This window comes from Anopheles moucheti, chromosome 3 (genome assembly GCF_943734755.1).
Source record: "Anopheles moucheti chromosome 3, idAnoMoucSN_F20_07, whole genome shotgun sequence".
Lineage (NCBI taxonomy): Eukaryota > Metazoa > Arthropoda > Insecta > Diptera > Culicidae > Anopheles > Anopheles moucheti.
The window spans coordinates 69,750,904-69,777,722 of NC_069141.1; the positions used below are offsets into that span (position 1 = coordinate 69,750,904).

General features: G+C 43.8%; 3 protein-coding genes across 3 annotated transcripts; 1 reads left to right on the forward strand and 2 right to left on the reverse strand.

The window, feature by feature from the left end:
• Positions 1-2,529: 2,529 nt before the first annotated feature.
• Positions 2,530-3,320, reverse strand: LOC128302956 (uncharacterized). Its single transcript, XM_053039808.1, has 2 exons — positions 3,279-3,320; positions 2,530-3,219 (listed from the first exon to the last, which is right to left on the reverse strand). The coding sequence occupies exons 1-2, from the start codon at positions 3,318-3,320 to the stop codon at positions 2,530-2,532; spliced, it is 732 nt and encodes a 243-aa protein (XP_052895768.1).
• A 2,318-nt stretch (positions 3,321-5,638) lies between these two features.
• On the reverse strand, positions 5,639-7,293 carry LOC128302957 (uncharacterized). The gene is made up of 3 exons (XM_053039809.1): positions 7,246-7,293; positions 5,914-7,170; positions 5,639-5,836 (listed from the first exon to the last, which is right to left on the reverse strand). Exons 1-3 carry the CDS (start codon positions 7,291-7,293, stop codon positions 5,639-5,641), a joined length of 1,503 nt encoding a protein of 500 aa, XP_052895769.1.
• An 11,537-nt stretch (positions 7,294-18,830) lies between these two features.
• Positions 18,831-20,431, forward strand: LOC128302958 (uncharacterized). The gene is made up of 3 exons (XM_053039810.1): positions 18,831-18,875; positions 18,947-20,170; positions 20,240-20,431. Exons 1-3 carry the CDS (start codon positions 18,831-18,833, stop codon positions 20,429-20,431), a joined length of 1,461 nt encoding a protein of 486 aa, XP_052895770.1.
• Positions 20,432-26,819: the final 6,388 nt, after the last annotated feature.

A 26,819-nucleotide genomic window follows, 5' to 3' on the forward strand; every position in this document is an offset into this window, starting at 1 on the left:
TTTAAGTTAGTAGCAGCAATCAAAAAGTATATAACATTCAACATTTTACTACTAGCATAAGAATGGTCTCGCCAAACATTTAAAATTTCGAACATGATTGTAAAATGATAATGATAAATGATACTCTTTATTAACACAAGACGTTATAGATGCGAGGTGTTCAATTTGGTCGTTGTTCATTACTTACAACAGTTATAACCTCTAAACGTCATCTCAATGCGTTGTTAGCTTATTTCCAACTTGCCAAAATCCACCACAAAGCTTACAAGAATTCTAAACAGCTGGTGCCGTGACCAGGATTCAGAAACTGTTCGGTGATCTTATGTGCAATATTGAGTGTTAATGTTTGCAACAGGAATCACAATTTCATTTTTCAAAAGAATTCTCCAACTAGCAAAATAGAACCTGCGTAATTTAGGCTTTCTGAGGTCGCTGCATCACTTCGTAGCGCCACGTGCAGTTGTCCAACTGACAGGCGAGGAAGCAAAACTGACTGACAACTAGCCACCATGGAACGGCCACCAATACGCCACGATTGTCGTAACTTAATAAACGCCATCGCACTCCGAACGGGTTGCCAGTACGCGGACTGTTCACAACGGTCAACCCGACTTGTGGGTGAAACCCGTCCCGGCCTCAGGTCTAACGCCACGAGCAACCAGCAAAGATCCAGCGCAGCAACGTACTAGTCGGGCATGATTTTAATTCGATTTGACGTGACATTGATTAACGTGTCAGAAGCCGCAGCGAGCTGGTGGAGATTGTAAGCATGGTGACCGTCGGGATGTCATCGATCTGGGCTGCTGCTGGTCGGTAAGTTATTCTGGTCTAACATTTAAAGAGCGCACTGTACAGTAGAGAGCCACGAATTTCAATATTAATTTATCACCTAAACATCACACGGAAAATTGCAAATAATTCATTGCGGAAATGTGATACGTCAACTCTTTAATCGTGTCAACTTGTCAATGTTTTATCGTAATCAAGAGCATGTAAAAAACATATCCTTAAGCATCTCTTGTATACTGAAGTTTATAACTGCACCAACGCTCTCTCTCTCTCTCTCTCTTTCTGCCCTGGGTGGCTTCCACTGAAATGTGTGATCCATCGGTCACGTGTCGCTGACGATGATGGCCATTTAACTTACAACCATCGTACTTTGCTTGCCGCGGTGTAAACACGACGATTTTTACTACCCTTCCGAAAGATGGGCGGCACACGAAACGGGACCACCGTGTGGGCAATGACGAACCGGCTCATTAGTGTCACTCAGCCGATTCGAAGAGGCCGAGATGCACTCGAGAAAGCGAGAGAGCGAAAGAATAATAGGGAGCGAAAAAAAAAAATCTTGCGAGTGAACTCTATTAAAACAAAACACATAAACACACTCACAGCGCCCCGGTACGATGCAACGGTTCATGTGCATCGGTGATAAACGAGCGAAAAACTGCATACAAAAGTGCATCGAAGCAAGAGCAAAAAAAAAAAAACAACGCAACACACACGTGCACTTTTTGCGTTTATTCTTCGGGTTCGATTGCTACAATTAGATTTAATTCGACAACATCAACGTTAATCGGTGCGATCTGCGTTAACCGGTGCTGGGGCGGAAGATGCTCAACAGGCAGGAAATTTCCATCCCCCATTCAGCAGCCTGTTAGCAAACACGCTGCACGTGCATTATGAGCTCGTTAGCGTAAGTGATAATTTCATTCTATTTATTTCGTTTTTATTCTGTTGCCGTTGTCGTTCACCGTTCTATCATGTCTGACAGCTTGCACCACAAAACTTAGTGCTGCCGCACTTTCTCCACGTGTTTTTAAGGTGTAGGAAAACAGGAAAGACAACAACCGGGGCGAGGTTTCATATCCCCGGAGGGGGGGTTTAACGCTCAAGGTCGCTCGATGGAGACGCATGGTTGTTGTACGGCTGAAGGTCAAACGGTGCGATAAATGTCCAAGTGGTGTGGGGCACGTGAGTCTCGTCAGTTTTACTTGGGTACTGTGGGTGAACGAGCCGGGATAGTAATTACACGCGACACGCGGTGCTTCTTCAGTTGTGAAAAGTCACGTCAGGGCAATGTCAAGGCATTGTGCCCGTTGGTCGATAAGTGTTAGGAACGATTTCATTCACCGTTTAATGGAGCAGCTTTTACGTTTGAAATGATGTTTTAATTTTTTTTGCAACTTAAAAATTCATTTTGCTCTACAATTCGTTGACTGAACTCAAAACAAAAAAGGGTGCCCCGTAGATCGAACACATCGGTCGGAGTTAGAATCTCATCCGGATCGAAGCTGAATATCTGGTCCAAAATTGGTCCAAAATTCTAGTTAACCATGCTGAGACCTATCAAAACGAGTAATTCTTCTAATTTCCAGTATTTTATTTGAGGCAATCTTGTAAAACCACGACCAAACTAAATAAAAGACATAGTTAACGATATAAATTCAGATAATAATCTCTATTATTGAAAAAAGAAGTATATTATCTGATTAGAAAATTCAAATCGAAATTATGTTTTACAAAACATCAGCCAAATCTGTGCAACAGCTTCGAAACCTTGCTATTTACGCCGAGAACAAAATCGTCCGCTGTTTTCAACCTTTCGATAGTGCTATTGATCGAGTCGATAATCGATGGAAGGCAAACCTTCACCGCAGTAACGGCACGTGCAACATCATGCACTGTTTTGAAGCTTACGTACTTTCGAAGAACCTCCGCAGACAAACGGACCGTGCCTGTTTCCTTTACCGCAGCCATTATCGCACCTTGCAGCAATGTTACGCTCGCACTCAATTGATTCAATCCACGGCGAACACAGTCGAAACCATCTTTGAGCCGATCCGGTACGTCATGGTTGATCAGGCTTTCCAACCCACTTAGCTCCAGCGGAAGTTTGCTGTGGATGTAGTCCTGCGTTTCGGTTATGCCATCGACGACAGGTTTGAAGCTATCCGCTATATCACCCGATGCGTCACGGACCAGAGCAAGCAAGGGTACAACGATGGAACGATCAATGCTTGCAGTGAATCTGGCGAACGTTCCCAGTTGGACCAGGGTCGCTTGAAGTTTCCCATAGTTTGACGTCAGGGAGGTGTTTAAACGATTCGTGGCCGTTTGTAGCAGTGTGCTAGCTTGATCGGACACATCGATCACTTGTGAGCTGCCCGCTACCGCTCCGGGAAGACCAAAGTCCGGTACTGGACCGGAGAACGCTCCCTAAAGATAGGTAAACATTTCAAATATGACACAGGCAGCGCAACTTTCGAGCGACTCACCTCGACAACAAGAAGTGCCAATACGGAATAGGTTAAAAACATTGTTGAACCAATCCATCCACTGCTACATATCTGCTACAAAACATCCAAGCTAGAAGGTGAACTCACCTTAGCAGACGCTACATCAACGGCAGCCACACACTGTTTGTGTATTTTTCCGCAGCAATTGTTTAAACATTTGCTCACAAAAACACACGAAAAAGAAAGCAAACTCGGATACGAAATCGTGCAGCGCTATGTTTTCGTGGTGCTCGGTTTACAATAATATGTAGGTATAGTTTCAAACTGATCGTAATGCTCAAAAATTCTTTAAATGATCGTACACTTGGACATGGAGAAGACCATCGAGTACTTTGCAGCTCAGAATCTTCCGTCGCAAAGGAGAAGTCGTTAAATGAAGGAGTAACAAAGAGAAAACAGTTTCGGTCGCGTTGGCCTTCTCGTCACCTTTGTGACATTTTCTGACCGCAATGTTGTTCAGCTACCATTATCGTTTTGTACAAACGTCCGCAAGCAACCGATGGAGCACGTGATGGTGAGCCATTGCTTATCCACCGGAGACAGGAAGAGTTGTTCGCTGCGGAAGCTGTCAAACACGGGTGGTAGGAAATGAGACGATGTCGATCTACCCAAAAGGCGACAAGCGACAGGCGGTCAAGGTTAAGATGATGCTCCAAACCTATCGGATCATGTACCTCAAGCCGATCGGGAAACGATCGACGTGTGGCGCAGTCGATGCTCCGTTCTACCATCACACCAAAAAGCCCATGTAACCCAATCTTGCCGATTTAGTGTCCCCGCATTAAAATTTGTTTCGAATGAAGATTGATTGCTTCGAGCCGGGGCCACAACGGTGTCACCCTGTGTCACACAACGATTGTGTTGTTTGCATTACTGGTGACGGTGTGTGGAATGGAAATGAATACTTGGGCAACTTTTTTTAAGTCACTTAACTTAACCAAAACAAAAACCAACTTTCAGTGTTGATCTTTGATGTCGTGTCCGTTGGTGGAATATTTGCCATGTGAGGAATCCAGGTAATTGAAACGCGATGCTATAATTAAATATAACATGCTATAATAGTTAACCTAATGTACTTAAATCTATCCAACATTTTTAAATTATTATTAGTTTAATCATGATTTATTACTATTACTGTTTTTATTAAATTATAATTATCAGATTGCGAACTGTTCCTCGTAGTAATGAAGCTCGTGATCTTGGAGTGTTTCTCAATAAGCGACTGACACTTCTACAACACTTCGATTTGACAATTTCTAAAGCTTTACGGGTACTAAGTTTTTTTAGGTAAGAAAGGTAAGATTTTAAGAATCGTTTTTGTTTGAAATCACTCTGCTCTGTTCGATAGTTCGTCCCTTCATTGAGTCTCCTTGTACAGTCTGGTCACCGTGGCAAAAAGATAGGATATTGAGAATTGAAGCTATTCAGCGGAAATTTACAAAAATGCAATATATTATCGACTACCTTGGTCAAGTAAGGTCACCTGTCCTGACTACCAAACTAGAATGTTTGCTTTTTGGACTGGAGAACCTTTAGAACATAGAAGTAGGACGGCACAGTGCACATTTCTCCATAAGACTATCATAGGAAGTATTGACTTCCTAGCGCCAGGTAGACAGTTGAGATCCACTACAAATAGCGCTAATGGCCGTATAATTCAAATGATTAAGATATACAATAACTTAAATAATTTAATTGATTTGAATATGACGGTTGATTTGAACCTGCCCGGCCGCCCCTCGTTGCCGATCAGTCCGATTATAGGAAGATCCGCCACCGCATGCATCTATTAGCAGTGCGACATTCATGAAGCTTGTGTAGTTTGACTGAGGTTCAAAGTATACACACTGAATGTCGGATCTTCGTTTTAAATGTTTGTCACACCTTCGTTGTTATCTTTCCTTCGTTACCTTTACAAGTGTTTCCAGAATGTTTGAACATTTTGTGTCGGCGAAACTTACTTACAAAGCAATAAAATCAACGCATTTGATCATCCTCTCTGTTTGTTCGGAGACGCAACCTTGAACAGATTGACGTAGAATTTTGGGAATTTTCGGAAAGGGAGAGTACAAACGAACCCGTAATTTTTGCACTGCACAATTGGAATAAATTCGCTTTAATCTCGAACTTCAGCGACGTAATCTGCAGTGATGACCTTTTGATCACTACCTCTACAAGTATCGGATGTTGAATGTATAATATTTGTCATATTATAACAGTTGTGGTAATTGCAGGATATTTTCAATTTTAAATGTTATTTTATTTATTTATATATTTTTTTCTTTATAAAATGTCTATTAGTCGTACCCTGGAAGCATCTGGTTGCATGATGATAACATTTACGGTCCATTCTGAGCACAGCGCTGAATGTCGGTCTTCAGGGATTGTCCCTCGCCGTCCACAATCTCGTACTGCAGCACCCGCACACAAGCCAATAGTCGATTTCTACTAGCACGAGCCTCCGTCGAACCGATAGAGTACATGTTAAACAATGTGGTTCGGAAGTTACTTGCTACTCCAAGGTAATAACCAGCGACCTGAAACAAAGGAAAGTAGATAACAGTGATAACAGTGCACCGCAACGCTAACCCACAACATCGCCTCGCAGACTAACCATATCGACACAGTCATTACGCGAGGAAGCGTTTGACGTAGAATTGCATACGCTCAGCTCGGCGGTGAAGTCATCCAGATCGTACATTAGCAGCGGAACCGTTGCAAGCAATGTGGCGCGCAATTGCTGAAGTCGCATCACTTCCTTACTAACGCAAGCTTCCACGCCTAGCAGACCGGTGTTGGCGAGTCCAAATACTAGCTCCTCGTACTTGTAGAAGCAGTACCGTGCGTACGGACCGTTGGCAACGAGTGTACGCACCAGGGCGGCTACTACCTCCGAGTTGTTCACCGTCGGTGTGCCTGCATTAGGCACCAGCGCATTCTGCAACTGTTGGGCAATGTCCGCCAGCGATGAGGTCAACGATGACGCGAGCCCATTAAACTGTCCCAGCGTGGTGTTGAAGGAGGACAACACTTGTACCACCTTGCCGTATGCCATCAGTGAGCCTATGTTGTTCAATGCTGACACTTCGCTCTGGACGGTGTTAAACCGGGTAACTAGCGTAAAAGCGCCGTTGTTCACTGCAGTGCCAACGGAGCTGGTAGCAGCAGTTACCAGATTTACGTATTGCAACGGTTCCTGCACGTTCTGGGCTTCCCCAGAAAGGCGTACCACGTACTGATCGGCTAGCGCAATGTTTTCTACCGTTCTGGTGAGCACGTACGTTACCAGCGGGAGGTAGGCCCTCACAGTGCGCAACTCGTATACTACCGCATACACCAGCTTCGGTCGAATGGACGTGGGAGAGCACACGTTGACCTCCCCACTGTTCAGGCCGAGAACCGCTGAAACCGCGCTTTGAAGTGCTTCCAGGGCTCTGGCCAACAGTAGCAGACCGTTACCAAGACGCCCCAAAGATTCAGCAAGCTGCGACGGTAGGGAGCCACTCCTTACTATGGAACCCATCTGCACGTTGATCGCATTTAAGCGAGTGGATAAGAAATTGCGGAAAGACACAATTTCTCCAAGCACGGTATTGAACAGGCTCACATCTGCCGAGGCTCTCGAGGGTGCAAGTGACACCAGAGGGTTCAATACATTTCCCAGCAGTGTGGTGACCGTCTCGCCGACTTCCTGTGTGAGCTGAAGCAGGTCCGACAGTCCCGGAAAGGTGGAGTTGAGTGTGATTTGCAGGTTGGCTTGGATGTCCGTAACGGTGGACTGGGTTGCAACGATCGCGGTCCCAAGTCGTCCCGTGCCATATACTGTAGCTTGGAGTGCGAAATCAGGACGTGGCTCCCCAGACACGGAACACTAGGTTACAAGCAAGAATGATTACAAACATACCTGTCTATGGTGGACAATGGAAGGGAAAAGATGGTCTAATACCTGTAGCAGGCAGATCACACCCAGCGATAATACCCAAGTTCCAAGCATCGTTGCAAGCGGTTGTTGACACACTGTCTGACAGAGTAGAGGGCGCTCAGCTTAACTTCTTTTATAATAGATTTCGATTCTAGCTTTCACCCTTCCATAATCCCCGTCCAGTCCCTAGGTTTGGTGGACAAACAAAAACGCACCGTGCAGCGAGAGTAATGCACCTATGCAAACGCTACAAATATCACTCCAAACGCCACCAACGCGTCTGCAGGATTGGGCAAACAAAGAAAAACAATAGCTTATCTCCGGCATGTAGTATGTACAATTGGAAAAGTCGGTTACTATTACTTCACATGTGTACTATTTAGCCTGTCGTTATGCAATGCAGTTGTGACCTTAATTGCCAGACAGTTGTACTGCTTTCGTTACCTTTTCATCATTTTGGTTCTGATATTAGTTTTAGAGTGCAATGAAAGGTGTTAAACAGTGCAGCGCCGATTATCCGGGTGTCTGATTATTCGTGCAGCTCTGAAATGACAGTTCCAAAGGAACTTTGACATATCCCGACAACACCGTTGACAGAAGAATTGAAAGACCCAATTGTATATGATAAAATGAGCTCAAATGCTTAAAGCAAATTATACCTCAAAAAGCTCTACCTGTGACACATTATGCACAAATTTTAACAAAAAACAGAAATATGTGCCAATTATCCGTGTTATCCTAATTATCTCTAATTTATCTCTAATTCTTAGGAACTCCTCCTTATATTGAAGGAGCACGAATATCTTAATGATCAGTAGTCCTGTTTATAAAACATTACAGGGTTTTAAATAAATAAAGTATTTCTAATTTGATAAATGCAATAAATATTTCTTCAGATCAAAGCAAACATCGTTTAGTTGTCAAAATTCTTCTCAGAGTGCGTTTATACTCCTAGGGTCGTACTTGGCTGATACCATCGTTCGAGTGTTGTGGTAAGCTATGCTGCGATTGTGATATCATGTGCTTGCATTGAAGAATGCCTGCTGCTAGGGTTGTGATATGCTTGATATCTTGCTTGATACTTCAACAAAATTTACCTTTACTGTAAACATTCCAATTTCTAGAGTTCCAAAAACTGGGACAAGAATTGTATTTCATCTTCGAGTCTCCTTAAGCTAACCTTAAACTCAGAATTAACTCAGGTAGCCACTTGCCTATCCATGAGTGTATGTTAATCCACCTTCATCTTGGCATGTTCGGTCGTACGGCAACAGACGCATCTTTTTAGCACATTTTAACAAACTTCTTCGCCCTTACAACGGAAAGATCAATAGAAAAGTTCACCAGCCAAACGATAGCAGACGTAGGTCAATTTTAGCACTTGCTCCGTTCACCTTCGATACCATCGCATGCAATTTTGATCCAATCGAGACAAACTTCACGACCTCCCGATTGGCCAAATGTTCACCAACCGCCACACACTCCACCAGTCCACCCATCATGTCGCTACGGCGCCCCGGGGTTCACGTAAAGCAGGTCGAGCTACTCCTTTTTGTGCTCTCGATTCTTCCAGCCATTTATTCAGCTCGCGTTAAATTGGCATTGACGATTCGGTCCCATCAACTTCGCATCATCGCAGCGTTGCTGGGTGGTCCGCTATCGATTATTTATTTATGCTTCATCTTTTAGCATAAGCGTCGCATCGTTCGTATCGACCCGGTTCGGCTTTCTTTATCACCTTGGCTAATTTCCTCTGCACACCATTATTAACCTCGTTTTTCTTCGTTGTTGGATTTGTTTTTTTGGGGGGGAGAGTCCAGCGTTAAGTGGACCGAGCATCAGCGAAACGTGCCGGTGGGTTCTATCTTGCTACACCGCGCTTTCGGTGCGCTTTATCTTCTTACGTTTTGTGATGCAGGTTACTGTTCACATTCGGTTGCTTTCGTCTGGTAAGAGCGATGGTGTTATAGAACCCACAACATGGAGACTGATCATTGATTATCATTGACCCAATGGCATATTATTAATGACGCAATAAAGCAAACACAATATTGGAAAACATACTAGAATTACCTACAAACAGAAGAACTACTACGATGAAGAGTCTTGGGTTGATCATACTCATAACTATTTACAAAAATCTGGAAAGCCATCTTGTAAATGCTTTACATGATAACTCCGGTCATTAAGCCATGAAGGAGAAGAGAGCAATAGATGGCAAATCCAGTCTCCAGCTCATCACCTTAATGGTTAGTTGTCATCATTATTAGTTGTATTTATTGAGAAGGTTAAGAATAGGAGGCTAATGAATTTAAAATTCCCTGAGTAGTATTGAATAATTTAAAATATTCCATTAAAATTCAATTACAATTGTTGCTGTTTCTGGCAGGTGGTTTAATAATGTACGAATAAACGTGTGTGCAGGTAAACCAAGAGCTATAATTTTTTAGGTGTTTTGCTATTGCAAACGTGATAAACATACAAAAGATGAGCACATTGTGCTCTTTTCTAACATTGTAGTTCAATTGGTATTGGTTGGATGCCATCAGAAGACGGTAAAAAAAGCCTCGTACAACGGACGTTCGCTAGAAGATTAGTCAAAAACACATTTTGAAAACAAAATTCAGTCATGAGTTGATGTTGTTACTTCACTTTTAGTTTATATTTAAAGTGTTTTAAATATTGCACTAAGGAAAATATTTATGTTTTGTAGTTAAAATGCGAAACCACAATAAAAATGTCCGCATGGTCTACCTTTTTTCCCACCGTGCGTTGCTTTCACGGGATGTGGCGAGAGAGAGAGCTTTTTTTCTGCAGGACAAAAAAAAAGCCATCCAGCAGTTGATGGGAGAAACGATGGAAAGTCGAAAACTTTGACCGTGTCCGTGTCCGCTCGGGTACTGCAGACAAAGCGGACTGCGTACCGAATGCAGTCCGATGCAGCGGGAGTGAAAGGAGAAGTAAAAAGGAGTAAAAGTGCCAGAAAATAAAGCCACTGCATCGTTTACTAGTCTCCTTTTAAACAACCATAGACACAAACACACACACGCGTAAACACACCCCATGTACATGGCTCCATGTCGTTGAACGGAAGCTCACGGGGGAATTTTCCAATCCTCCATCGCTGCCCGAAAGCAACAGCTACCGCTCGGTGCGAATTCCAATCTGGATGCACTTTGCATCCTGCAGGCAACGTGCAGTGACGGCTAAGCAGGTTAAAGATGAATGCTACTGCTGCACGGCTGCTAGCCCGTACGGTTAAAAAGGGTTCACGATTAGCTCTAGCCGAACCATCGCACAAGCGTCGAGTTCCGAGCACACCACAAGCATGGCAAAGTTCGAACGAACTACGGCTGATGCTGCTGGCACGGTGCATCTTATTCCGTCCCGTACCGGTGTGCTGCATAGTACGGGGCGTAACGATCCCGGCAGGAAGACGGCAGACAAAGTTCGTCCACCAGAAGCGCCTGCCAACGGGCCACGGCATGAGTAAAGGTACCCAATACCCGGACCGAGACCATGCACCGAGTTCCTGGGATGGGAGCATGAAACTTACAGCACTGTGTAAGCATACAGGGCTGTAACTCCGGTCGCTGGTCCAGGGGACGGGAAAATAATAAATCGAGCTTCGAAAGCGGGCGAGACATACGGTGGGCACATCCGCCGTGAGTAATGTGGCTGCAGGAAGAGCTACAACATCGATGCAGGAGTGTGTTAGACCAGGGGTGATAGTATTGGGAGGTGTTATCATCATTGTAGAAGCAATAGCACTACACATTGTCTAACTGGTTGTGCTTTTCTTGTAATGTTTAATATTGCTTTGTTTGGACTAGCGTTACTTAAAAAAAAAATTCATCAAAAATTTAAAAAAATTACGTATAATTCATTTATTTATAGCATTTCACAAAAGTTATTATATTTTACAATGATTTCTATTTGTTTTTTTTTATTTTTAACTTAGTGTATAATCAAATCGAATACACCATGAAATATCATCAATCGAAGTTAAGGGATTTATTAAATTACTAATTAATTAATTTTTTATTTTCAATAACTTTTAACAGTTCAGTACGGTATTAAATACAATTACATATAATTCATTTATAGCATTGGTTGAAATTTATTTGTGTTAAAAGCATAAATTTTTCACAAAAGTTATTATATTTTTATAATGTTTTCTATTTGTTTTTAGTTTTAACAAATTATAGTACAATCAAATCGTTTACATCATGACATATCATAAATCGAAGTAAAAGGATTTATTTAATTATTCTAAGTTATTTATTTTTTTATTTTTTTATTCTAAGTTTAGAATGCATTAAAGAACAACTTAAAACTAAAGTAAAAACGCTTGGCCAAAGCTAACAAAGGAGAAGTATTATGAGATTGACTTGAAACCCAAATGGACAATACGATAAGAAACAAGCAAATATAGCGCAACTAAAAAAAAAACAAAATACACTGCAAAAGAACAAATACACTGTTTTCATTATGAAAAACGAATTACACAGACAAAAAAACAAATTTGCAATAACAGAAAGTAACCACAACGCACAGGTGACAGAATTAAACTTTAAAGCAAATACCCATCATCAGCCCAGCCGCAGCAGCCGGCCGAGATTTTCGGTTTGTGTTTATTAATTCCAATAACAAAACCTCTCCTAAATCATACGCAAATAAATAAACAAATAGCAAACGCTTTGCGTATCATCCACCTGGAGCGACCGCTCCCGCCCCCGCTGGTCGCCCGGTGAAAAGCGTAAACCATTCTCACGGGACTGTTATTTCAAGCCCATCATCCACTGTACCTTCTACCGAAGGCAATAGCAATGCTGCCATCGAATATTCACTAAGCACATATATGCATATGTTTGCCTCCCGTGTCCAATTTCCGCCCTTCGAGTACTCCCTCGCCCTCTTACTCTTTCGAGTGAGAGAGAAACACACACACACACATGGAGCTTGAATTGAACCATCTTTTGGGAAGGCTTAACTTCTTCCATTCCCTTCAGCATCATCGCCGACTCACACAACGTACGAGTCCTTGATGGAGCGTCACCGAACCAACGTCTCGCACGCAGCCACACCGGGGTACCATATTCACAAACAAAACGCCCACACAGTGTTGCACATCAGCACGAATGCTTTCTCCCTTGTTTTGGGTGACAGCATGGTAGGCAAACTTTTTCAACCCAAACCCGGACCAGTTGGGTCCGGTGGTGGTGGCGTTTTTTTTTTTTTTTTTTTATTTGGCAGCCAGACGTACAGTAACGTAGCTGGAAAGGCATGGCTCACAACGCGCTTCGGTTGTTGGTGGTTTCAACTTCACCTGTGCAGTGGAAAGAACAAAAAAAAAACTCCAAACCTTCATATTAGGCACCATCCATCGTCAAGTACCAGGCACCTCCATCGTGCCAACTGTGGAAGCTTTTTTGCTCAACGGCATTTTACACAGTTTCCCTTTCAAACGCAGTACTCTCTTTCGTTCGACCAGTTGCCAAATCATTTCATTTCTTTGTCACTCCTTCAAACATTGCCTCTCGCTCTCCCACTCTCACACACTTTATTTTATTCACCCTCTCTCTCTCTCGGTCTCTCGCTTTCTCTCTCTCGCTTTCTCTGTCTAACTTCATTCGTCCTAAAAAGTAAACAAAAAAAATCAGCTTACTCTAAAGCTCTGTTGTGAGCTCCGTAAAAGCACCACACATTATCATATCATGCAAAACTTTTCATTTCTGCTGCGCTGTATTCATACCCTTCCCGCACAGCACAGCTGTTGTCCCTTCCGGTGGCATGCAAGAAACAAACCCGATTACACGCCAAACGAGGATACTTTTGCGTGTGACAGAGAAAATAGATGCGAAAAAGAGATAGGGATAGAGAAAGAGAGAGAGAGAGAGAGATTGGAAAAGTAATAGGAAAAAAGCGACGATGACTACGACTAGACTAACCATCTACAGCAACTGACTGCTACTGCCACATCGACAACCTACACCGCCACGTCTCATCGGTCCCTGCCAGCGTAGGGGTGAGATCACAGGAAGGAAAACAAACGGTTCGGTATCCTCGTTCTCGTTCTCGCACAATAAACTCCAAAGTCTCTAGTAGAACTCATCAAATCGTGCTGAGCAACTGTGCCGCAATCTCAACAGCAAAAGTTGCCAAAATGAGACAACGATATGAAGACCCACATCGAGGGCAAGGAAATAGCAAAGAGCACTGACCCCCACACCATTTTCATCCACCGCGGAACGACCGGTTCTTGTGAAAGCTTCCACCATTTTTTTTTTTGCACAAGCGACAAAAACCACACATACACACACATACGTAAGTAGAGTAGTACCAGATTGAAGAAAAAAAAAGCAAACCGGGCCCCGTCCTTCCATTCCCTTTCAGCACCGGCACAATCCGTAAGGCAATGGTTACGGGAAAGGCGAACAATTTTTGTTTGAATAAATTTTAAACTCCATCCTCTCCACCAAGCTCACCCTTAACTTCCTTCCTTTCTTGCTGTGTATGCTGTGCTATCGTAACGGGAAGGAAGCAAAGCAAGAAAAAGGAAACAAATGCACCGAAAAAAAGGTTCACCGTTTGAGTAGTTCGTTTTCCGAATGATTTTCCACCACCCACACCACCCGGATCACCACCGGAACAATGTGCACTGTGGTCTCGTTCGTTCGGCAGAGCCTTTTGAACAGCTTTTCAGGGACGAGGGTCCTGATACCAACGATACGGCCGTACACGTGACATGGGAAAACTGTCCTAAAGCCTTGGTGGATAGGGTGGAAGGGAATACGGACACGAACGCCACAGGACGGATGGTACATTTCGATGAAAGTTGTATCTGGAGGCGCACGGTGCAAACACTGCACAGGGTTTTATGGCTAAAATTTACGCAACGTGATTTAAATTTAATTAAAACAACTTATTCACATGGAAGTTATTTCAACAATTCATTAAGTATGCGTGCATTGCCACTAACGAGTTAAAGATACGAGCAGAATTGAGACGATTTATTTACATTTATTCATAACAGTATCGGACGAATCGGAATCAGATTCATCTATTTATGGCGATTCATGATTCCTCAGAGGTTTATGAATCTTCAAAGTGTAATAGGGAAATCTGGTTGAACCTCTTTGAACTGAATTAATGAGTCTGAATCTCTAATTGGACGAATCAAGAATCATCAAACATTGATGGAGTCAAATTAATTCTCAATGATTACGATGAATCTACCAAGAATCCTTTGAGAATCCTTTCGACACACAATTTGTATGACTCTTTTTAAAAGACTACTCCATTAATCAATGTACTGGAGAACTTTTATTTAGTCTCATTTTATTAATTTCCTAAAATAAAACTGACATTTAACTTAAAAAGAAGCAACACGCCCAGTGTGCTCAACGCCTCTTCAATAATAAACCATGTGTCCTTTACTTGCTACGGTTTCGAACAAAATAACTCCAACAAACAAAACAACACACAAACACACACTCATAACCGGCCTGGAAACGTTGCCCTGTCTGTACAGCAAAAGCTTTTCCCGATGGAGCAACATGGTAGCGATCGTACGAGTAAAGCGATGAACGGGAAACTGTCTTCCGCTCTCTCTCTCTCTCTCTCTCTCTCTCTCTCTCTCTCCCTCTCTCTTTCTCCGCATCCCGAGACCTTTCCCGTCTGTTTAATCCTTCAAACCAGGACCTGAAATCCCGCGTGCACCTTCCCCGTTTCACACACAGATACACTCCCCCAGTTCAACCACTAACGCGTTAGCAGCATTCATATGTGTCATGTGTGAAGGTGCTACAAGGTAGAAAAAGCGGCTATCACGGCAAATGTGTTCACCACCCCCTAAAGTCGCAATGAAGAACTTCTGGAAAAGGCTAGCAGCAGCAACAACAAAACAGGGGGGGGGAAAAAACCGAAACACACAAACACAACGAGATGCAGGGAAACTAATCTGGTAAATAACAACGGGATGCGAAACGTGTTTGAAGCATGGTGCATGGCGGGTTTGCTCATTGTAGCATTGGTTTGTGGCAGTGGTTAGTGTCTATCTGTTTTCTTCAAACCGAACAAAACTTCTTCTATGTGATAGTTACGTAAACCATTGTTTAAAAATTATCAAAATGTAAACCACTTTCCACTTTAACTCTGCTCTTTCTCTTCCATAGTTACTGTCTGCTGTCTTAGTTGACACATGATCCTGGTCACGGCACCAAAGTAGTTATGGCTTTTCTCACTCGTTCTTTCTGATTTACGTAAAAGAAACGCAGGAAAAGGATGTGAAAAAAGTGTGTCTGATCTAACTACCCTTGACTCCCATCCTTTCCCTTTGTCCTGCCCTATCCGCTCACAAGGATCCGCTCACAAGGAGGACCACGTTTATGATTATGTCCTTTGCGTCGCGCATTCGCAAAGATAAGCAGCAAAAATTGTACAATCATTAGCAAATGTGCGTTATTTCACAACCTTAATTCAGTATGCTAAGCACGAAACGTACGAAGTAAGATAGAATGAAAAGTTTTAAACAATTCTACTTAGCACGACCCCAAAATATAAAATGTGAGAACAAGAGCAATGCAATCGATGCGAGACCTCGAGATGAATTCTTCCAAATTTTCGATTCTAAAAACTAACTTTAGCATATTTTGACGCTGTATGGACTTTGGATTCTTTGAAATATGTTTCGTTATTTTAAAATAGAAAATTAATGTACAGAAAATTGCCAAACATCCATTTGATTCTGCACTATCTAAACAAATTAGCTCCATTTGATATACTTTTCATCGTATTTTCAATTCTAACAATCCTAAACCGGAGCCTAAACCAAGGAACATGAAGATAGCAAACCATGCTCGCACAATTCGCCGAAAATTAGTTACCATTTGTCGGTCTTTCTTTGCTTGAACAAAGTATCAAACAAAAAAAAATCCCGTTCTTATCCCTGCTGTCAGCATGCCGTGCCCTACGCCTGCCGTCAAAACTTCACGCAATCCACGACAGATTGAATACATTTTGCTCCCTACTAATCACTAACAGTTTATCAAAACCCTTCCCAAACACGACCTCGGCCATCTTTGCCGTTTTTGCCATCCCCTTGCCGCGTCGTACGACGGTATGCTGGCAAGGGCGATACCCAGGGAGTCAAATTTAATCTTCTCACTCTTCACTCAATCTCATCAATTTCGGCGAGTGCGCTCGGGCGCCCGCGGGCTAAGTTCAGTAAGTTTCGCCATTGAAAGCGGCGTAAAATCGACGCATAAGCTTCGCTCGCTGTTGAACCCTCGGTATGATGGGAAATGTGCTAGCACGCCTCGCCTTACCCATCCGCGCCCGTGCCCCGTACCAACCATTCGATTATTAGAAGATATAATAAATAAAAACCGATTTGCGCACGGAAGGCCAGGGAACCGGGTGTGCGTTGTTGCGGTGGAATGTGCGGTTCACAAAACAACCGAAACAGCAGGAAAAGTCAAGCAGCCCCGGATGCAGAAACACCGACTAATGTCAACCCCGCACGATGGCACGGGCGTTATGAGGCGGCCTGGAGTCGGCGAGATCGGGCGTCGGGCGTTTTCTAAGAAAAGCGGAACAAGTTACAGCCGAAAAGTGGCCTGCGGGCGATGATGAAAAGTGTGTAGCGGGAGAAACATTGGTGGGCATTTGGATGGGAGAAAAAAAAAGCGCGTAGATAAATATGCTCTAAGCGCTGGCCGTTTTCGGCTTACCCGGAGCTTCGTACGGAGAATAAATTCCAGCACGAGCAAAGAGCAATTCAGGCGCAAAACGAGTTTCTTCCCGGTGGGTGCAGGCTCCAGCGTGTTCCATCCAACACGAGCAACCCGCACTGCCGTAATGTTACATGGCCAACGTAATCAGTATCACCAACACCGTTTCAATCTGCTCAACAGCAACGCAAGGATGCGCCCCTACTAACGCTCCACGCATATCCGTCCTGCCAGTTCAAGGGATCCCATGGCAGACTCCCCATCTCACTCATCACTCCCGGTGCTCACAGATCGGTAAACTGACTGTTGCTTTTCCTACCGAATGGGGCAAATCAGGAGTGCGGAAAAGTGTTTAGAATAATAAATAAAATTTTAAATATAAAATATAAACATCGTGCAAATATTATCTGTTACAGATAATTTGCTTTGTAGCAAGTTATTGCAGAGCTTCATTGAATTCCTTAATATAAGGTATAAAAGTTACTTAACCATTCAGCCCCTGTTCAGAAATGCTATATAAAAAAGTATTTATTTTATTACTTAATTATTTTTCTTTATTGAAAATATTAAGATTATCAAATTTATCAACTCATATCCTTTCAACACACAAACGTTCGTGCATACAAATGAATGCCTCCAGGGCACGAAGAGTTTCCCGTACTACACTGCATACAAACACATCGCTACTTATATTCTCTATCGAATCACGCGACGGTAGAGAAATTTGCAACCTCAGCAGCGATGAGATCCACACGAATAAATGGCGAAATGCCCATACACACACACACACACACAAAATGGTGCCACAATTTTCCCGTTCCCAACGCCACGCACGGGGGTGATGAGTTTTCCTCCAAGAAGCAGTATCCCTTTTTATTGTTTCCTTTCACGTTTGCCCCATGGAATGATGATCCGCTTGTCGCGTTTCACCGCGCCGAGAGATACTTTCACTCTCACGCCATTGCCGTTCGGTGCTGTCACCCCCCCCCCCCCCCCCCCTTTTGTACCGGTGCTCCACCAACACATACAACCCGGCGTTACGGCGGACGGAAACGATGGAGCCCTGTTTTCAACGGACGATTTATATGCTCATAAAAGGGAAGCGAATCGTGACCAGCCCGGCAAAGGACAAACATACACACAGACACACACACACAGAGAGACAGGCGACGACACTGGCTGCAACGGTTCGGGTTACGGAATGGGTGATATCTGACGGCATCAACGGTATCCACTTTCAAATTGATTAGGTAAATAGTAAGTGACGATTAGAGGGGAAATGGAACGAACCATGTCCTTGGAGTGATGGATGGGGGGAGAGATCACCCAACAAGGGACCGACAGGGATTGGGCAGGAAATAGATACAGGAGATAAACATCTAATAGGCCAGCAGGCCACCTAGGGTGTGCGTTGTGCCCGGAAAATAGACATCGACCGTGAGCATCTTTTTCTACGGAATGGTTTTATCAAGCGCAACATATAAGCTGTTCCTTTTTGAAGCTTTACTGGCATGTACATCAGCAATTCAACCCCGCGAGTAGTGCTTTCTTTGCTGAGTGTCAGAATTTCGACAAAGCATTTCGAATTTCTTATTTGCATAAGTTGCATGTGGCAAAGTACAGACCAAGCTCCCCAAGAAGTACCATGATACAATTGTACAAACAGGTTACCAATTCTGAAATCACTATCGTCTTTATTGTCGAACCGAGCTCCGACGCTCGCTCAATTGAGCAATGAGCTGCACCGCTGGACGCAATATTTAATCAACTGCAAGACCCACAACACGCAAGCTTTCCCACCGCGAGAAGCTTTAAAACTACCTGTAACGCGGTGCACTAGCCCGCAGACATAGTTTGGAACTGGTGTCAAACGAAATGGGATCGCTGAGTTACATTTGCTGGGTGTTCTGTCTCGTACAGGTAGGCACGCACATAAGGTGGTTGCTGTTTCGATTATTGCTTCCCTGTCAAACGTCTAACGTCTTCCACAGATCGTCACCGTCAGTGGCCGACCGGACTTTGCCACTACCTTCCAGTTCCCCACGACGCCCAGCATCCGCCGATATTCCACTGACATTTCAAGCCTGTTTGCCTCCATGGACGATGGGTTAGACTTCATGATGTCCGGAGCAATAGCCAACGGTGACTCACAGCGCGAAGTGTTGGCAGTATTCGCCGAGTACTTTGGATTAAACGGAAGAACCGTAACGGATCAGTTGCAAGCGTCAGCTGCCAGCACCACCAGCATGGGCACCACATTGACCATGGTCTTGTTGGCGTATAATGATTTAGTCGACTATTTCAATAACCACGCAAATGCTTTCCTTTCCGATGCTGCTGGAAATTTTGGAATTTTCGTAGCAAAAGAATTTTACAGCGGTTTGGTACGTCTAGAGACGAGCCTGCCGAAAATGCGATCAGCAATAGAAGCGCTCAATAACAGTCTCCAGAATGCCTCCTCAGCAGCGGATGTGCCGAGCGACGTGTTGCGAACATTGGTTGAAGCTCTGAAACTGTTAAAGGCAGATCTACCGCTGCTGGTTTACTCGTTCCAGCGGATCCGTGACAACCTTCGCACCGCCGATGAATACATGGTGTTCTACAACCTGGACAAGGACGCTCTCTCGGATGACTTTGAGAAGCTAGCGATTATCTTCAACATCGATCTGTCCAACTTCGGGACTGCAGTAGGCAACATGTATTCCTCCGTCGAGCAAACGTTCAACAATACCGGAGCCCGGCTGGACACCGACCTCACCGGTACGGTCCAAAGCCAGACCAACTTTATGCAGCTACAAACCGACCTAAAGTCCTTCACGAGCGATCGGTCAATGTTCGTGAGGCGCCTGAAGGATGCTGTAATGCTTGGCGCCATGGGAAACCGGCAATCGGTGCTGGAGAAAGTTAGAAACACGTACTACTTCAGCGAAACATTCTCGCTCGACGCGCCGGCTATGCAACTGGCGACGCAATTGATCGCATCGAAAATCTTTGACGTATCGTGCTACAACCGATACGTTGAACTTGTGTCGGATCTGCCCACCCTCGGGCGTCTTCGGTTAAGCGAATGCCTCAATACAGAGCAGCCAAGGTTACGGAGACTAAGACAAATGATCGAAACGTATGGCACTTTGGTATCGTACGATGTTGAGGATCTTTGGTCCCATTTGAAACCCTGCAGGAGTGAGTTTGCCGAGGGTGGTTGTCTGTCGGAGGTAAGCGCACGCATTACCAGCGAGGCATTCCAACAGGCACGTTAATTCTTTCGCCTTCACCTTTCACAGATCGCCGGACACTACACGCGACTTCTGGCAGCGCGTAACAGCAACGATGCGACCAGGGCAGGAAACTTCTTCACATCTGCTTTGACTGCCAGCTTGAACAGAATCGAACTTTGTTTCACCAGGACCAACGTCTTCACGTTCCAAAACTTGGTGCCCACTCTCATGCGAGACATCCAACGCTGTGTTGCTTGATACCTGAAATGACGTGACCGAATCGATTGCAACATCTAAAAGGATTAATAAAATATCTCCTTTTTATTATTATCTTATACATATGGAATGGCTTTAGGAGTCTTTGAAATATTCGTACAACGAAACCGGAACTCTACTTCGCCTAAGCTGCCCAATTCGTTAGCAGTATAGAACGCTCTGTTGATATTGTCAGTATTGATCTCCTTTCGTTGATCACAACAGTTAAGAGGTGATTGAGTCGTCGAATTTCTGGTGCATTCTCAAGGTGTTATTCGAAGTTGCAATTGTTACAATAGTATAAAACTCCTTCCGATCTGAGCAATTTTACAACGTGTAGACGCCGTCGATGATAGGAGTTTAAGACACCAACTGAAAAGTTGGGACTTGATTCCAGATAACAATTTAGCGCATTGGATACCCTATTGGACACTCGATATTTTAATAATTCTAACCACCTGTTGCTATTGTAGAACATTGTATCACTCCACACTCGTACTAGTTTTATCGGTTCTAATCGGCACGAGGTTCTGACACTCTCATCCCTCCTGTAATACCTGACATAGTGCACTAGAGCTTTCTAGACATTAAGATGTTGTGGTTAAGTCTCTGAGGATATCCTCCCAGACACGTGTACTAAAGCCTATATCTAGACTAAAACGATCACCCTTGATCATCTTTTTAACTTTACATTCCTCGTACTCTTAAAAACATCAAAACAGTAAAGTTTTATTTAACTCCATCACGTCGTTTTCTAGTCAAAAATCTTTATTTATAATAGTTTGTTTGTTTTAAATACGAAATAATATGCATTGCACCAATCAGACCATCTCGGTAAGCGGCACACCGGATGGTCCATTATCGTTGCAATTTTCAATATCGCGTACTAGCTGTTCAATGTTTGCATAAAACACGGTGACGGCTGTTTGAAATGCGCACAGCTGCAGACGATCGGCGCTGGACTTGGTTTCGGCCAACGAATACTCGTCGATCAAATCCAGCTTATTTTGCATTTGCTTCGCAAGCTGCTTGAACAGCACCGTTACCTCGTCTCCACATTCGCTTGGGTCTATAACCGTTGTGCAGAGCTGCAACTGATCTACGAGATCCTCCACATCGAACACGAGCGTCTGGAACATGCTGACCAGGGTGGTCTGCAGCGTGCGTAGCCGTGTCAATTCTTCCCGGAAGCAAACGTCGATCCCGTCCGTAAGACGCGGGTTAAGCAGCTCCACTAGCTGGGCGAACATGTTGTGGCAGTACATCGAGTATGGCCGCATGATGAGGGTCTCATCGGCAAGCAGCAAACCGACCGCGTAGATAACGTTGAAGTTATCTACTACCTCCTCCACAAAACTGCTGAAAGCCGCTAGATCGTTAAAGCGTTGCCTTACCACGCCCATAACCCGATCGAATTCGGTTGTCGTCAGGTCCGCCACCGATTGTACGGCCATTTGCAGCGGACAGGCTAGTCGGCAATCACACAGGGTTTGTAGATAGGGTTCCGCCAGCATCGCGAACCCGCTCACTTGCCCTTGCACGCAGCTGGCCACCAGCAAGGATGCGTTCGCTATCACGCCCACCTGGGTTTGGAATCGGCTTACTTCGTTCACCACTGCCATCGCACCGAGCTGCGAAACGTCCGCAAGCCGGCTAAGAAACGCATCCACCACTCGAATATTCTCACCGGTCGCGCTGATCGTGTAGTTCAGTGGGAGCAAGTTCGCACGTAATACGTGTACGGTACGGTTTAGGTGGTTCATGACCGCCACATCTATGTTGGCAGGATCGTCGGATGTTTGAAGGGTGGCGACCAACTGTAGCAATGCCCCAAGCAGATTCCCCACTGCGGAACCGATGGCGTTGAACGAGTCTTCCAGCTGTGCTGTTAGTGATTGCCCCGCAATAGTATCAATTTCTGCAAGAAATCCCTCCACGTCGTTGGCTTGAAATGCGTTCAGGTGGGACAGAGCGACAAATACTGGTTCAAAGGTACTAGCCACGTTGCTGGTGCTGGTAGTGGCGGCGTTTAAGGCCGTCGCAAAGGCAGTGCCCATAGATGTCAGGTTCTGGGCGAGGAAGGTGAACTGTTCCTTTAACAGTACCAACCTCTCGTAGGACGATTCGAGCGCAAAGTCCATATGCGCCGATAGCTCCGCAAACCGCTTCCCTATGCTGACGGCCGCACCCTGAACAGCCACACTGCCGTCGATCGATACAGCAACTCCAAAGTCCGGTGCGGCTGTAACGTGCGCCCCCTGGCGGAGAAAGCGGTACATCTCAGCACAGAAATTAAGTTATCAAATTGCCATATTGCACCAACCTGCAGCACGCATGCAGCAAACACTAGCAGTCCGCTTACTTGCACCATGTTCATCAGCTCAGCACGATCGCGTAGGAACAACTAACTGCAGTAGGCTGCCGGAACATTGCTTTTCTCTGCTTTAAGAAGTCTGTTGAGCTGTTCTCATCAATGAAACCCGTTCGTACAGACGTGATTAGGTAAGTTCCATTTGTCCAACTGACGCCTCTCGTTGGTATCTGCCCTACACAAATATTTGCTAGGCTCGAAATAGGCCAAACAATCACATTCGTTGGGGCTATTACCTCACCTCGGTCTGTTTTTTTTTTTTTTTATAGACCACAAATAGCATAGATTTGTCTTATCATAACATCGATTAATATGCTAAAGATGTTATCTCTTGAAATCTTGAAAGCATACATTACACACGACGGAATTACCAATTGTGGCGTCTTCCGACCAAAAAAGTTAAAAAGGGAACGTTTGATTATTTTCCTCCAAAGTTCCACCACATTGGCCAACGCTTGCTGCGATGAGCAAACCGCCCTCTCTTTTAATTGTTTTCATGCAGTAAAGTATGATGCCGCCGATGCGGCTTCTTTGTTGCATTTTGCCTTACCGCGCCCGAAACTGCACGAGCACTCGCTCGCCCCACGTAGTAGTAACAGCGCAGTTCGGTAAAAAATGAAACACCCACAATAGGTTTGCAAATGAATTACAGTGCCATCATAAATAGCCGTGTTTAGTCTGGTCCGGGGAAGCGATGCAGCTTCCCAGGGCGCCCTTGGACGGATCGGAGCTGGGGAAAAAGAACAACGGCGTTTCCAGCGTCGGTTTTTCGGGACACTTTAATTGCGTTTCGGTTGTGAAAATTGCGGCATCGAAAGAGTGTGTGTGTGTGTGTGTGGGCAAACATGTGGAAGGTAGTTGTAGTACCGCGGACCGCCACATCGCCGATTCGGAAAACCACGCTGGTAATGAGTTGTGATGGTTTAAAAATAAATGCGATTTGTTTACATCGATACAGTTGTAGATGGTGGTGATGGGGCAACACCGCCAAGGACTAGCGGTTTTGTATTTTACTGCTGAGTTTTCTTCACGAAAAGACTACTCGGACTGTACACGGTAACGGTAGGTGAAAATTTTAGAAAAAAACATGCGAAGAGAATTAATTAAATGATTGGTTTTAAAGCATCTCTTTAATAACTACCGAGTATCCAGAATTTTTTGGATAATTTCCCAATGTTTCTTGACTGCGTATCGACTATTTTTGAATCTCTACCGAGATTTGTTTACTGAGTTCCATACATGTATGAAACCATCTCGGAGGTTTTGAGCTTAAACTGTCCTACAAGCCTGGTCCAGATGGAATTCCCGAATCTCTATTGAAAAAATGTTGCGGTTGCTTGGCCTTGCGTCACTTGAAGATCGCCATTCTATTAACCAACCCTCATTTGTTGCCGCACTTCTGCTTGATTGCATGGGGATGCCCCAGTTCTACTCTCCAATATCCCACCTTATGGTCCCTCCCACTACCTTCGTAACCGTCTCCCAATCTGTATAGCCCTACGTCGATTAGCGGCGGGCTTTAAAGATCCCCTCCTTTTGGGCATCAATATGTTTAACTCCTCATCCCGTCATTTTCAATATGGTCAGCACAAACGTGGAGTCGATCCGTAAGACCTATAAGATTCTAACTATTATCCCTTGAAACCTTGATCCTCCTTCAAGATCATGGTCTCGGCAATATTGGAAACTAAAGTCGTAGAACATTATTCCTACTTATTTCCTTTTTTAAACTTTTAACACTCATGTGCTAGTTTTGTAGTATTTCATATTGAAATAATGATTACTTTAAAACATTTTTAAAATCGTGTTTTTCAACATAATATTTATACACCTGGCCAGAAGTAGGCGGTGGGCTAAGATTTTTTCAACGTAAAATTTGCTCCGTAAATTAGCATTAAAAAATGTATGAGAAACCGTCAGAAAAAAAAATCGAACCGGTTCCAAAAAAAAAGCTGCAAAACTGTCAAAAAATGGTGAGATATCCTGTATGTTCAAATCGCTATTGTTTCATGTTTCATGTTGCAACGTTTATCACAACACACCCCTATCAGCTGCGGGGATCATAGATCTAACGTGAAAAATTAATATTTAAGCAGTTGGTTCCGTTGCGGAATCGCACCGAACACGTCCCGCTGCTACCATTCACGCCCCCGTAAACCCACGGCGGAATAAACCAACAAACCCACTTATGTCTTCCTTGTGCACGCACATCCGGAACGCATCTCGCTGTTTGGTTTCCCTCTCTCGTACAATTTTGTACGTTACTATTATGTAACGCCTGGGCGGTGAACTGTAATCTTATGATCAACCTGTAACGTTTCGCCAATAATTTAACCTCATTCGGCGGTGCCAGCCGCAGCAGGAGGAAGATGCTAATGATTTATTGTACCTCAGGGGTACTTCCTTCACTTCCTGGCAAAAGAAAACTCCTTCCCACTCTTGGAAAATGAAACATTCTTGCCCCGTTGTTGTTAGGCGTTTATCACCCAATGTGGTGGTGGAATATTTCACCGGTTAAATGAGTTTTGAAGTGTTGCGTGGTAGAGAATCAACTCCCCCGACAAGAACGAAACAACAAGAACCATCATTAAGCAGTACCATCCCCTAACCCGATCATGCCATTTTGCCGTGGTGCCCATATTGATTTTTCGCTCACACAAATCCTTTTCCGAATCTCGCACTCGAGCGCTCGGCATACGGAACGCAGCAAACGAGTGAAGATGCCAATTTTGCTCGGTGAACAGCAGGACACACCGACGCTGGAAAATTCATTGTCCTGCTACCCTGGTACGGTGTTCGACACGACTGAGGGAAAGTTCTCTCCCACTTTCGAGCTGGAGCCACGCTGGGGTCGTTTTCTCCTCTTGCTGTCCTGTCCTGAGCACCGTGCTGAGTTGCTCGGTTGACGGAGAAATGGCAAACGTATGGCAACACGAGCTGTTCAAGTTGTTTGCTAAATTGGGGAAAATGAATCTCATCTTACGATCTAAGGAGTGATGTTCTGTAAGGAGCAAACTATAGGGAGACCTTCCTGTCTTATCAGTTCTCCTTTTTAATCTATATACCTAACCGGAAAAAAAACATTGAAAGATTTTGCTGAACTACAAAACAATTTAATTTAAAGCATTTGAGAGAAATGTCACTGTAATTGATACTTTTGTTGCATGAATTGCATACCTTTAGGCGCAATTGATTATTAAATTTGCAATTCAAAATTTTAAGCACTAAACTTAAATTATTACATTATTATTATATTAATATAATGATTATTACTATTATTATATTAATTACGCAGTAATAGTAAAGCATTTAAGAGAAATGTCACTGTAATTGATACTTTTGTTGCATGAATTGCATACCTTTAGGCGCAATTGATTATTAAATTTGCAATTCAAAATTTTAAGCAGCAAACCTAAATTATTATATTATTATTATATTAATATTATTATTAATACTATTATTATATTAATTACGCAGTAAATGTAAAGCATTTAAGAGGAATGTCACTGTAATTGATACTTTTGTTGCATGAATTGCATACCTTTAGGCGCAACAGATTGTGAAATATGCAATTCTTAATTTAAAGCAGTAATTGACTAATTTCAAAGTTGTGTTTAAGACTTATCGAATGAGACATGTTTGCTAAATATGTATGAAACAATGTTCAACTGCATAAGGTTTGGCGGTTCTCTACCAATACGCCATTCTATCCATCCATACAACATGAACGCATAAATTGTAAACTTATATCAGCCCAACACTGGCGCGGAGGCTCTTGAGAACTTATCTTCCACCGTTTTTCTCGTAAACTATAGTACCATTCCCACGGTCTTTGCCGTGCTAATCTGATGCATGAAATTAATTACCAACGGCATCGGATCGAACGCTTTGATTTTATACTCTCCCATGCACTGCTCGTGTGGGAATAGCTCTAGCACCAGGGAAATAGTTGCTCGAAGCTTTCATACTTGACGCGATTTCCCTCAAAAGTTCACCAAACAAACACCAGCATAGTCAGTA